The sequence below is a fragment of the Procambarus clarkii genome, chromosome 43 (assembly GCF_040958095.1).
Source record: "Procambarus clarkii isolate CNS0578487 chromosome 43, FALCON_Pclarkii_2.0, whole genome shotgun sequence".
Taxonomy (NCBI): domain Eukaryota; kingdom Metazoa; phylum Arthropoda; class Malacostraca; order Decapoda; family Cambaridae; genus Procambarus; species Procambarus clarkii.
In genome coordinates, this window is record NC_091192.1 from 19,231,560 (window position 1) to 19,244,597 (window position 13,038).

General features: G+C 43.1%; 1 protein-coding gene across 1 annotated transcript in view; it reads right to left on the reverse strand.

Moving 5' to 3' along the window:
• Window positions 1-13,038, reverse strand: part of LOC123756038 (metalloprotease TIKI2-like) — a 127,829-nt gene that overhangs the window by 48,920 nt on the left and 65,871 nt on the right. Inside the window, exons 4-6 of the mRNA XM_069300081.1 lie at window positions 11,595-11,685; window positions 7,069-7,185; window positions 4,184-4,303 (exon numbers count right to left, since the gene is read on the reverse strand). Coding sequence (XP_069156182.1) covers window positions 4,184-4,303; window positions 7,069-7,185; window positions 11,595-11,685 — 328 coding nt within the window. The remainder of the gene's footprint in view (window positions 1-4,183; window positions 4,304-7,068; window positions 7,186-11,594; window positions 11,686-13,038) is intronic.

The following is a 13,038-nucleotide window of genomic DNA, read 5'->3' on the forward strand; positions in this document are numbered from 1 at the left end:
AGCTAAGGTATAACTTGACAGGTACAGCACGGTAGTAGGCTGTGTATACAGACCTCACTCAGCCCTCCCCCCCCATCTACACCACCACACTACTGCCTTCATCTACACCACCACAGTCCTGCCCTCATCTACACCACCACACTTCTGCCCTCATCTACACCACCACACTTCTGCCCTCATCTACACCACCACACTACTGCCTTCATCTACACCACCACACTTCTGCCTTCATCTACACCACCACACTTCTGCCTTCATCTACACCACCACACTTCTGCCTTCATCTACAAACCACACTTCTGCCTTCATCTACACCACAACACTTCTGCCTTCATCTACACCACCACACTTCTGCCTTCATCTACACCACCACACTTCTGCCTTCATTTACACCACCACACTTCTGCCCTCATCTACACCACCACACTTCTGCCTTCATCTACACCACCACACTTCTGCCTTCATCTACACCACCACACTTCTGCCTTCATCTACACCACCACACTACTGCCTTCATCTACACCACCACACTTCTGCCTTCATCTACACCACCACACTACTGCCTTCATCTACACCACCACACTTCTGCCTTCATCTACACCACCACACTTCTGCCTTCATCTACACCACCACACTTCTGCCTTCATCTACACCACCACACTTCTGCCTTCATCTACAAACCACACTCCTGCCTTCATCTACACCACCACACTTCTGCTTTCATCTACTATTATACTTCCTTCCAATTTGTCAACCAGGACCCGGATTCACGAAGCAGTTACGCAAGCATTTACGAACGTGTACATCTTTCCTCAATCTTTGACGGCTTTGGTTACATTTATTAAACAGTTTACAAGCATGACAACTTGCCAATCAAAAGTCATCCACGGGGGAGACATCTCCCGTCACGCAGGGTGCAGTCGCACCTCCACAGATCTCCAGTATCAGCTAATGGTACTGGTAATGGCTCCAAAGGGCCACCACTTACGGGCTATTCATGCCCGTGCCACCTTTTGCGTGGCTTAATCTTTATCTATCAATCATTCCCAATCAACTGTTATTATTGTTATAAACAGCCTCCTGATGCTTCGGAGCTCATTAACTCTTTAATAATTGTAAACAAAGCCGCCAAAGATTGAGAAAAGATCTGCAGGTTCGTAAGTGCTTGCGTAACTGCTTCGTGAGTCCGGGTCCAGCTCCCCTCTCCCCACCACTACGCAGGAACATGTGACAAGATTGCACACAAGCAAATATATGAAAAATAAAATACCTGTTGTAAATTGTATTTTACCATAAAATAAAATATAAATACCTATTTGAAATACTAAGTAAAAAATAAAATACCTATTTGTAAAATACCTATCTTTGTGCGTTGAAGAGAAGCGTTCGAGGTAGAATTCCTAGACTGAAAAGCCAGAGTGCATGGGGGGGAGGACTTGTGTGAAAGCCTGGTTCGGCTTATAATAATAATAATGATAATAAATTATTATTATTATTATTTTATTGCGTGTGAGCCATTAATATTTATTTTAGTTTACCATGAAATATTTACAATTTTCTTTGAATCTTATAGCAGAAAATTCGAGATGCAGGGCAAACATCTATATTCATACTTCCGGACGCACCACAGTATAATTATACATAATAATAATGTAATTCATTACAATAAACATACAAAGGCCATAAGAACATTTTTCCTCCAACGGCGAGCACTACGGTGGTGATCTGTGTGAATAAGAGCTAAGACTATGCTATTCAATGACCATTCGTAATGATTTTAGTTCACGAGGATCTTGCAGCACAGTTGTTTATGTCCTCACAGGCCTCTCAGCTCATAATTGAGGCGAGTGGGTACAATCCCAATTTAGCCATATCCCAATTTTTTATTTATTTATTTATTTATTTATTTATTTATTTATTTATATATACAAGAGTTGTTACGTTCTTGTACAGCCACTGGCGCACACAGCGTTTCGGGCAAGTCGTTAATCCTATGTTCCCCGGAATATGATCCACGCCAAGCCGTTTAACAAGCAGGTACCCATTCACTGCTGGGCGAACAGAAGCACACAGCTAAGATTGGCGCCTAGTTAATCCTCCCCAGGCAGGATACGAGCCTACGCCAAACCGCACGCGAAGCGCAGGGCGAGTGTGTTACCATTTCACCACTGGGACTTCAAAAGCAAAACAAACAAGCACCTAATTTATACACAGCTGCAAGCCTACATACTCTTGTTTCTCAAGCAACATTGTCAAATAACATCTTCCCAAGAACCTTATGCCTATATTTCACCTAGTACTATTTTATTTAAAAATTTACTGGAATATACCTGAGGGCCACCATCTCTCTAGCTTCATGCAGGTCAGCGTTCAATCCCCGACAGTCCATGTGGTTGGGCACCATTCCTTCCTCCGTCCCATCACAAATCCTTATCCTGATCCCTGTCCAAGTGGTTGGGCACCATTTTTTCCTCCGTCCCATCACAAATCCTTATCCTGATCCCTTCCAAGTGCTATATAGTCGTAATAGCTTGCTGATTTCCCCTGATAGTTCGTTTCCCATCTCTCTAGTGGCCTCGACGACAGGAAGCCAGTTGCTTTTCAAAGGCTCCGCCCCCCCTTAATTTTTCTTTAGATTTTTTCCAATGGAATTTTGAATTGAAGTAACGTCTTGGCATTTATAGGTTTGGTGGGTATGCAGTTCTATGGGTGAAAAAGCATCTCCTGTTTTCTGTCCTACATAAGACTTGTTGAGCTTGAAGCTGTTGCCTCTTGTATGTGTTACTTTTGACCTTTTAAACAGGGGGTTCTAGATTAATATCCTTCATTTTTTTTAGTACTGTATTTTAAGTCTTGATAAGATTAACCCTGTCATGTCTGGTTTGCAGTGTTGAGTGTTCTGTGGCTCTTAATTGTTTCTAGAATGAGAGTAGACTTAGTTCTGGGATGATTTTTTCACTCTGTGTTGAACCATCTCTAAAGCAGATACTATATGTCCTCCTAAAGATGAGGTCTCCATGCTTGGATCAGTGGTCCAGGTGGGGTTCTTTTGATTATTCCTAGAGTTTGATTGACTTTTTTTTTTTTACTGCAGCTCCCACTTGTTGTGCAACTTCCAGTGACTGGTGGATCCTGGCTCCTAGGTATCATTTCTAATTGTCCACTAGCTTCAATTCATGTAAAATATACTTTACAGTATTGTACTTCTGTTAACTTCCAAATGTGATAATTCTCAATATATACCTTTATCACTTCAATATATACCTTTATCACTAGTTTTAAGTATAGTATGACTATATTTAGGTTTAACTGTACATTTAGGTTTAACTGTACATTTAGGTTTATAGTGATTTATAAATCACTATAAAATTTCAATGTACATGTACCACAAATAATTTGTAAGCCTTAAGACTTGCCAAAAATGGTGTGTGTGTTAGTGGCTCTGCAAGATTGTTCACCAGTTGTACATAGCCAATATCGTCAAATGTTGTGCCTTATTTGGTAAGTAATGTGAGGTCTATGTGAATATTGTCTACACGTAGGAATAAAACAGTCAAGGTGGAGGCTTGGAAGGTTGTGTAAAGTTGACTCATTATATCCTTGTTATACACCAAGGTGTGTTCAAAGACCTAGAGTTATTTTTATTATTTCAACTTACTACTTAAAAGATTGGTCAACTATTAATGCCATGATACATTGCCTTTTTCCCCCAGACAGCAAGGTTGTATTTTTAATACGTGAGCGGTAATTATGCCTTGTTGTTCACAATATATAGTCAGACTTTAGCTATACATCACTTGCCAGACTCTGAACGTTCGTGTAGTTTGTTCACACCTCTTCATATGCCAGTAATTAATGCACTCTTCACATCCCACTTTTCCATATACTGTATTACATTTTTAACCTCAAATCTTAAGACATGGATGACACAAAATATTTTAATCAGTGTCACTGATATAGACCTAAAACTGGGTAGGCCCAAAAATAAACCCTTGCTAATACCAAATAGGCACCTAATAAATACAATACATTGAGAAACAATTCTAGTCCAAAGTTATTAAATCAAAATGCATGTTACCTTATAATGATAGACTGTACTGTACTGTTCTTAGATCTACGATGACACTAGAATAAAATGAAGATATAAAACAGTGTTATATCACAAGTCAGGACCAGAACTTACTCTGGAGGCTGCGGGTCTATTCTGACCCAGAGGTCATTAAACTGTGCATGTTTCCTGGAGGGTTCACTAGTGGTGGGTATCCCACGGTGTCGGTGTCCTGCTGTTTGCTCCGACAGAAACCTGCAAATATACAGTACACTGTACAACAGTACACACACACACTAATAGATCTTGAAGGGTATAAACCTCTCCTCAGACCCTACAGTAATATAGCAAAAAAAAAAAAAAAAGACAGGCACACTAAAAGAGATAAGAAACACATTCATACAAAGATTCAAAGGTAAAGATGAGGAGAGGAGAGGTGGTGGTGATAGTGGATGGAGGAGAGGACGTAGTCCTTCACCCAGTGACTATGTACGAAATATTAATGTGCAGAATGCAAGAGCAATCTCTCAGCTCCCTAGGAACAATGTCAGGAGTTTAAATGGGTTCTACACTAATGTCAGAAGCCTGGTAAATTGATAAATAAAGACAGCTTCACTTATGACATACTTTTCATGAAAAGTTATGAGTTTGCACACAACCTCGACCAGAACACATGAGACACCTTTGCAAGAAAAGTAGTTTTGTTCAGGTAATAAAGACATAAGACTGCATTAGTATCAATGGGCAATTACAGTATAGGAATAGTATTCAATTGATTTATACGTAGGGATGCAGTCCAAGACACCTTTGTAACAAAGAGATGCACAAGAATTTTGGTGGTAACCTTATGGAAAAAACTAGATGCATCCAGGGCCAAAAAATTGCATTACACCAAACTATCATTAACGCATGTATGTGCAGTTCTGTACTGTAAAATATTACGCTTTACTGGAAATACAAGAACATACAATGGGTATCTATGTACATACAACCTGACGGAGCAAATCCAAATTTCTCAGCTAACTCTGAATAAAAGTGAGTTATTTCCGTGTGCAGATTTTTAATAAGTCCCTCTAATATTTTCGAAATCTAAACCTGTTACTTATCTCTCTCGCCTGGAACCACTTAAATATTTAACAACTTCAAGTGGCCCAAACGATTTAGACGTTTTGTGTGGATTCAGGCAATAAAAGATTTGTTGCATGTTCTCCTGGTCAGCAGTTTCTCTAGTTTTTACCTGAGGGCCACTAACCCTAGTGTCCTCGACGAGGACAGGAAACCCGGGGCTTGTCGAACGCCCACCCCCCCCCATTTGCCTTGATGATCTTTTCTGGGTATATTTTAAAACAACACAGTTTTGGCAGTTACGGCTAGATGTTACTACTGCTCGGCTTAGACTCGGTTACAAGTATCTCTGGGAATTCTCATTATCTGCTGATGTAGACCTGACCAAATGTAAACTGTGTCAACAAAATTATTCGCACACCCTCCGTCACTATGTGATGGAGTGCGAAAAGATACGTGAATTCAGAGACAATTCTATAACCAATGTTCCAGCGATGTGTCAATATTTTATTCAAAATGAAATGCTGCCAGAAGTCTTGGCCAAATATTCCCAGTTTGCTAACTGTAGGTAGTAACTAAAAGTGATTGTAACCTATCCACCGCTGCCCACTGGATGGGGGGCGGTGTGCAGGACAAACATATCAATTGTGACACTAGCTCTCAACATGTCAGTTGCTTAATTTAGAAACTGTACTTGTGGTTGGTCTCGAGCCCATTGTTGATGTGACGATGTGTATTAAGATTTGTAACTAGCTCATCAAGATTGTAACTTGCTTAGCTAAATGAATTGTGGGGTTCAGTCCCTGAGCCCATTATGTGCCTCTGTAACCCTTTCCACTACCGCCCACAGGATGGGTATGGGGTGCATAATAAATAAACTGAACTAACTAAACTAATGTTTGAGAAAGTTCAACATAAGACGACAAAAATCATTGCCGACATGATATTTTTGAACTTAATTTGAAACTGTTTGGCATGTAATATAAAGCAACATAACAGGTCAGGTAATTTAAGGCTTTTGACTCATTAGTATTAAGTTTTAGTCTTCAGTGTTTTTCCTGCCCGAAACGCTTTGCGTAATAGTGGCTTTAGGCTTGTATGTACTAGCTCTATCTATAAATCCATCAATATTTGTATCACCCCTTGTATGTATATACTTTACCTGAGTAAACATTTGAATTTCGATTTTTTTTAATTTGAAGTAATATATTATGGATATTTGTTATAATTAATAAAATATACCTGGTTGATACCTGGTTGATGGGGTTCTGGGAGTTCTTCTACTCCCCAAGCCCGACCCGAGGCCAGGCTTGACTTGTGAGAGTTTGGTCCACCAGGCTGTTGCTCGGAGCGGCCCGCAGGCCCACATACCCACCACAGCCCAGTTGGTCCGGCACTCCTTGGAGGAATAAATCTAGTTTCCTCTTGAAGATGTCCACTGTTGTTCCGGCAATATTTCTTATGCTTACTGGGAGGGTGTTGAACAACCGCGGACCTCTGATGTTTATACAGTGTTCTCTGATTGTGCCTATGGCACCTCTGCTCTTCACTGGTTCTATATACATCATAAAATGAATTATTTGAAGATTTAACTTTTGATTGTGCCTGTTGCTTGCTACTGAGCCGCGTGTGGTTACTCGATGACAATGTACACGCGAAACATCTGCACTCTAAGTCTGTTTCTCTCTTGTGGCGTCGAAAATCAAATGTCACACACAACTCGTCAATGAAACACATTCAAAACTATGACAAAAGTTGATTATTTGCGTCTGATTCTTAATGTACTGACACATGAAATGGAACGTTATAGTTTAGTTCATTTATCATGCCACCCCATCCCCCGTGGGCAGCAGTGGCAAAGGTTAGAGAGGCCCCATAGAGCCCAGTACTGGGTGGTGACCGGTGCCCTGGAGAATCCTGGTCTACTGTTCTGTAAGAAACGTAAATCAACTCACTTGGCAAAGGCTGGATCATGTTGTTGCTGAGCATCTAGTGTGCTGGACGTTAAGAAGTCCTTCAGCACTGATGGCTCCGGCACTATTCCTCCCCGGTGTCCTCTCCGCCGTTTGTGTCTGCAAAGAACAAGTTAAATTTATACAAGAACTGAAAGAGTATTGCAAACAGGCAAAAGTCAGACAGAATTATAGATGGTACTAGGGGGGGCTCTTATAGAGTATGGGTCCTGTATCACAGTGGTCTACATCCTCGGTATACAATCAAGTCACCCGTTCAATATCCGGTCACACCAGAAACAACTGGCTACATTTCCTTTCTCCTGATGCCTATGTCCACCTAGCAGTAAAATAGGTACCCGGGAGGGAGACAATAATTGAGGCTGCACCCTGGGGAAGGTCAGTAATTGGTCCAGGGCGCCGCCCTTGATTGACTTTTTATTGTTGCAGACGGAGGCGGCCAGTTTATTGTGCACCCCATACTCACCCTGAGCGGTAGTTTATTGTGCACCCCATACTCACCCTGTGAGCGGTAGTTTATTGTGCACCCCATACTCATCCTGTGAGCGGTAGTTTATTGTGCACCCCATACTCACCCTGTGAGCGGTAGTTTATTGTGCACCCCATACTCACCCTGTGAGCGGTAGTTTATTGTGCACCCCATACTCACCCTGTAAGCGGTAGTTTATTGTGCACCCCATACTCACCCTGTGAGCGGTAGTTTATTGTGCACCCCATACTCACCCTGTGAGCGGTAGTTTATTGTGCACCCCATACTCACCCTGTGAGCGGTAGTTTATTGTGCACCCCATACTCATCCTGTGAGCGGTAGTTTATTGTGCACCCCATACTCATCCTGTGAGCGGTAGTTTATTGTGCACCCCATACTCACCCTGTGAGCGGTAGTTTATTGTGCACCCCATACTCACCCTGTGAGCGGTAGTTTATTGTGCACCCCATACTCACCCTGTGAGCGGTAGTTTATTGTGCACCCCATACTCACCCTGTGAGCGGTAGTTTATTGTGCACCCCATACTCATCCTGTGAGCGGTAGTTTATTGTGCACCCCATACTCATCCTGTGAGCGGTAGTTTATTGTGCACCCCATACTCACCCTGTGAGCGGTAGTTTATTGTGCACCCCATACTCACCCTGTGAGCGGTAGTTTATTGTGCACCCCATACTCATCCTGTGAGCGGTAGTTTATTGTGCACCCCATACTCACCCTGTGAGCGGTAGGTTATTGTGCACCCCATACTCATCCTGTGAGCGGTGGTTTATTGTGCACCCCATACTCATCCTGTGAGCGGTAGTTTATTGTGCACCCCATACTCATCCTGTGAGCGGTAGTTTATTGTGCACCCCATACTCACCCTGTGAGCGGTAGTTTATTGTGCACCCCATACTCATCCTGTGAGCGGTAGTTTATTGTGCACCCCATACTCACCCTGTGAGCGGTAGGTTATTGTGCACCCCATACTCATCCTGTGAGCGGTGGTTTATTGTGCACCCCATACTCATCCTGTGAGCGGTAGTTTATTGTGCACCCCATACTCATCCTGTGAGCGGTAGTTTATTGTGCACCCCATACTCACCCTGTGAGCGGTAGTTTATTGTGCACCCCATACTCATCCTGTGAGCGGTAGTTTATTGTGCACCCCATACTCACCCTGTGAGTGGTGGTTTATTGTGCACCCCATACTCACCCTGTGAGCGGTAGTTTATTGTGCACCCCATACTCATCCTGTGAGCGGTAGTTTATTGTGCACCCCATACTCACCCTGTGAGCGGTAGTTTATTGTGCACCCCATACTCATCCTGTGAGCGGTAGTTTATTGTGCACCCCATACTCACCCTGTGAGTGGTGGTTTATTGTGCACCCCATACTCATCTTGTGAGCGATGGTTTATTGTGCACCCCATACTCATCTTGTGAGCGATGGTTTATTGTGCACCCCATACTCATCTTGTGAGCAGTAGTTTATTGTGCACCCCATACTCATCCTGTGAGCGGTGGTTTATTGTGCACCCCATACTCATCCTGTGAGCGGTGGTTTATTGTGCACCCCATACTCATCCTGTGAGCGGTGGTTTATTGTGCACCCCATACTCATCCTGTGAGCGGTGGTTTATTGTGCACCCCATACTCACCCTGTGAGCGGTGGTTTATTGTGCACCCCATACTCATCCTGTGAGCGGTGGTTTATTGTGCACCCCATACTCATCCTGTGAGTGGTGGTTTATTGTGCACCCCATACTCATCCTGTGAGCGGTGGTTTATTGTGCACCCCATACTCACCCTGTGAGCGGTAGCGCAAAAAAGCATTACAGAGGGCACAAAAGGTCTTTATCAGTTCTCAACAGAGATTATTACATTAACAATTACATTTATCCTTCACATCTTATAATTATAATGTCTGCTAGTTACAGAGAATGTTCCATTTCAATAGCTATGTATTTACAGTTAATCATTATACATTAATGGTAGGTCTTGTCGCTAATACGTAATTGTTTAAGTTATGGAAATATTACAGTCATAGGGGAGCTGCTGTTAGTTAGTATTAGTCTTCACAATACACTACTTGTTTCTTAATCTCATATGTCGTTTATCTACTGGAGGCGATATATGGATACAGTGCAAGGAGTTCAGATATTTTATCCTTAGTAATAAGATGGTTTACCATTTCATACAGCGTGAGTTTACATTTAACTCCAAATGGCTCAGTTTTATTACAGTCCAAGATATAATGCTCAAGTGTGTGTGTCCCTGACTTTGCCCACACACTTTACACTTTACTTCATCTAGATCCCTATACAAGCCCAAGTGCCAGAGATACTTGTAGCCAAGTCTTATTCGAGCTGTGACAACGTCTGTTAGTCTACTGATGTTGTTACTTGCCCCATAAACATGTTTTACTTCACACATTTCATTGTGATGAACAATAGACTTTTATGGTTATAGGACAGCCAAGTATAATTCTGAGTGCTTCATTTTGCATTTTTTCCAGTCTATCAATACTTTTGCCATTTTGAAGGACCAAAGCTGGTGCATGATAGTCTATCAGAGACCTTATATATGCTAAATACATCATTCTTGCTATTCTAATATTAACACCGTATTTCGGGCTGTACCCACTACAGTTTTGAGAGCCTTGAGTCTGTCTCTACACTGTTGATGTTTACTAGTTGTGTTTTTGCGGGGGTTGAGCTTTGCTCTTTCGGCCCGCCTCTCAACTGTCAATCAACTGTTTACTAACTACTTTTTTTTTTTTTTTCCCACACCACACACACACATTGTAACTTATTGATGTATTGATGTAACTTTATTGATGTAACTTATTGACTGCAGTTGAGGTACAAGGGACAGAGACACCAAGGTATTTGAAAGAAGAGACATAGTCTATTGGTATGTTATGCATCTCTTAGTTTTCGTGGTCCACTTTTGCGATTGCCAATTTGTCTGTTAAATACCTTACTTGTAGCAGCGTTACTTAGAAGACCAAGGCTCTCACAAGCTGTATGCATAAAGTGTAAGATTGTTTGCATTTCGCAGTGTGCAAACAATCGCCAAAACGCCCTAGGGGGGGGGGGAGGGGACTGGAAACCTAAGTACAGGCTTCCTGTCCCCATAAACATGAATGACGTATTATAGACAATGTATGGCCCAGTGCAGCCATACAATTTATAAATCAAAATAGAAAAGAATATCACAGGAATGATGAATGACAGGAGCACATACGTGTTCGTGGGTGGGTAGTGGGTGGATGCATTAAAGAATAAGGATAGATGGGTAGTAAGAATGAGCTTGTGGGGGGGGGGTTATCTTGAGGTTATCTTGAGATGATTTCGGGGCTTTAGTGTCCCCGCGGTCCGGTCCTCGACCAGGCCTCCACCCCCAGGAAGCAGCCCGTGACAGCTGACTAACTCCCAGGTACCTATTTACTGCTAGGTAACAGGGGCATTCAGGGTGAAAGAAACTTTGCCCATTTGTTTCTGCCTCGTGCGGGAATCGAACCCGCGCCACAGAATTACGAGTCCTGCGCGCTATCCACCAGGCTACGAGGCCCCTTGTTAACACCGTTAACACCCCCCCCCCCTTGGGGGGGTGTTAACGAAGCATCTGAAAGGAAATGAGGTGCATTAACGGATTGGGTAAATCAGGATGAGTCTTGATATTATGAGTCAGATAAGAATGAGACAATGGTACGATGAAACTGGTCGAAGTGAAGTTATTGGAAGGATGGAATGGTATAAGGCATGGAATGGACGAGGCAAGAGTGGAATGGGTGAGAAGGTGCGAGATGGGTGAGGCTAGGATGAGGATGGGGGTGGAGGAGACCAGGGGATGAACGGGGGGGGGGGGGGGGAGTGTCTGACCAAGGGGAGATTGTAGGTGGAATGGGGGATATGGGTCAGGTCAAGACTGGGGAGGCTAGATGGATCAGTCCAAGACGAGAATAGGGGGTGGGTGGGTGGGGTGGGAACTGTCACAGCAGGATGGGAAAGGCAGGCTGGGATAGGAGTTTGTACCTCTTAATCCTGGTCTCGGGAGCGACGTGTTGGACGACGAGGCCCGCCGAGCGCACCACGTCCAGCACCGTGTGGTTCCCCAGGAAGTGGCCTGCGGGCAGGGACAACAACACACCAGTGAGGCAACACTCCAGCTACACCTACACATGCACAACAGCCTCAACAAGTCTGGTACAAGCGACTGTTTCGTAAATTAAAGAGAGAGAGTATCCAAGCAAACAAAATGTGTTTGGTGTAAATTGCTGGACAGCCTCGTGAACCCGAGAATGTTTCCAAGCCCAAAATGAGATCCAGTTGGGTTCAAAGAACCTGTTGTTGGGTCCATAACGTCCTAGTCAAATAATAAATAAACTTTTGTTTAATTTGTTTATGAGTCATAATTGACTTATAATAACCTCGACTACTTTCTAAGCCATGAGTTAAGACGTCCTTATTGTAAATTCACATGAATCAATGTAATCAGAATACCTTACCTTGCTTAATGTACAAACTTACAATATAAATAAATAAATAAATGTCTAGCTTATATTTATGAAAAATGCTCAATATTACACCTTAGGAAAGAGTCATTTGTTAGCGGCTAAATTTACAACTCCAATATTGACTTGCTATAATCTACGTAAGTCAATATTCGACTTAAAGTCTCGGGTGAAGGATAGGTTGCGTAAAGTCTCGGGTGAAGGATAGGTTGAGCAAAGTCTCGGGTGAAGGATAGGTTGCGCAAAGTCTCGGGTGAAGGATAGGTTGAGCAAAGTCTCGGGTGAAGGATAGGTTGTGCAAAGTCTCGGGTGAAGGATAGGTTGCGCAAAGTCTCGGGGTGAAGGATAGGTTGTGCAAAGTCTCGGGTGAAGGATAGGTTGAGCAAAGTCTCGGGTGAAGGATAGGTTGAGCAAAGTCTCGGGTGAAGGATAGGTTGAGCAAAGTCTCGGGTGAAGGATAGGTTGAGCAAAGTCTCGGGTGAAGGATAGGTTGTGCAAAGTCTCGGGTGAAGGATAGGTTGAGCAAAGTCTCGGGTGAAGGATAGGTTGAGCAAAGTCTCGGGTGAAGGATAGGTTGAGCAAAGTCTCGGGTGAAGGATAGGTTGAGCAAAGTCTCGGGTGAAGGATAGGTTGCGCAAAGTCTCGGGTGAAGGATAGGTTGAGCAAAGTCTCGGGTGAAGGATAGGTTGAGCAAAGTCTCGGGTGAAGGATAGGTTGAGCAAAGTCTCGGGTGAAGGATAGGTTGAGCAAAGTCTCGGGTGAAGGATAGGTTGAGCAAAGTCTCGGGTGAAGGATAGGTTGCGCAAAGTCTCGGGGTGAAGGATAGGTTGCTCAGAGAACAGTCACACAGTGGCGCCTCACCGTATGAGGATTAACATGAACTGTAATACTTTGACAAAACATGTCGAGGCAAAAATAAATAAGATACAAATAAGGTTACTAAATACTTAATGCAAGCTCAAAAG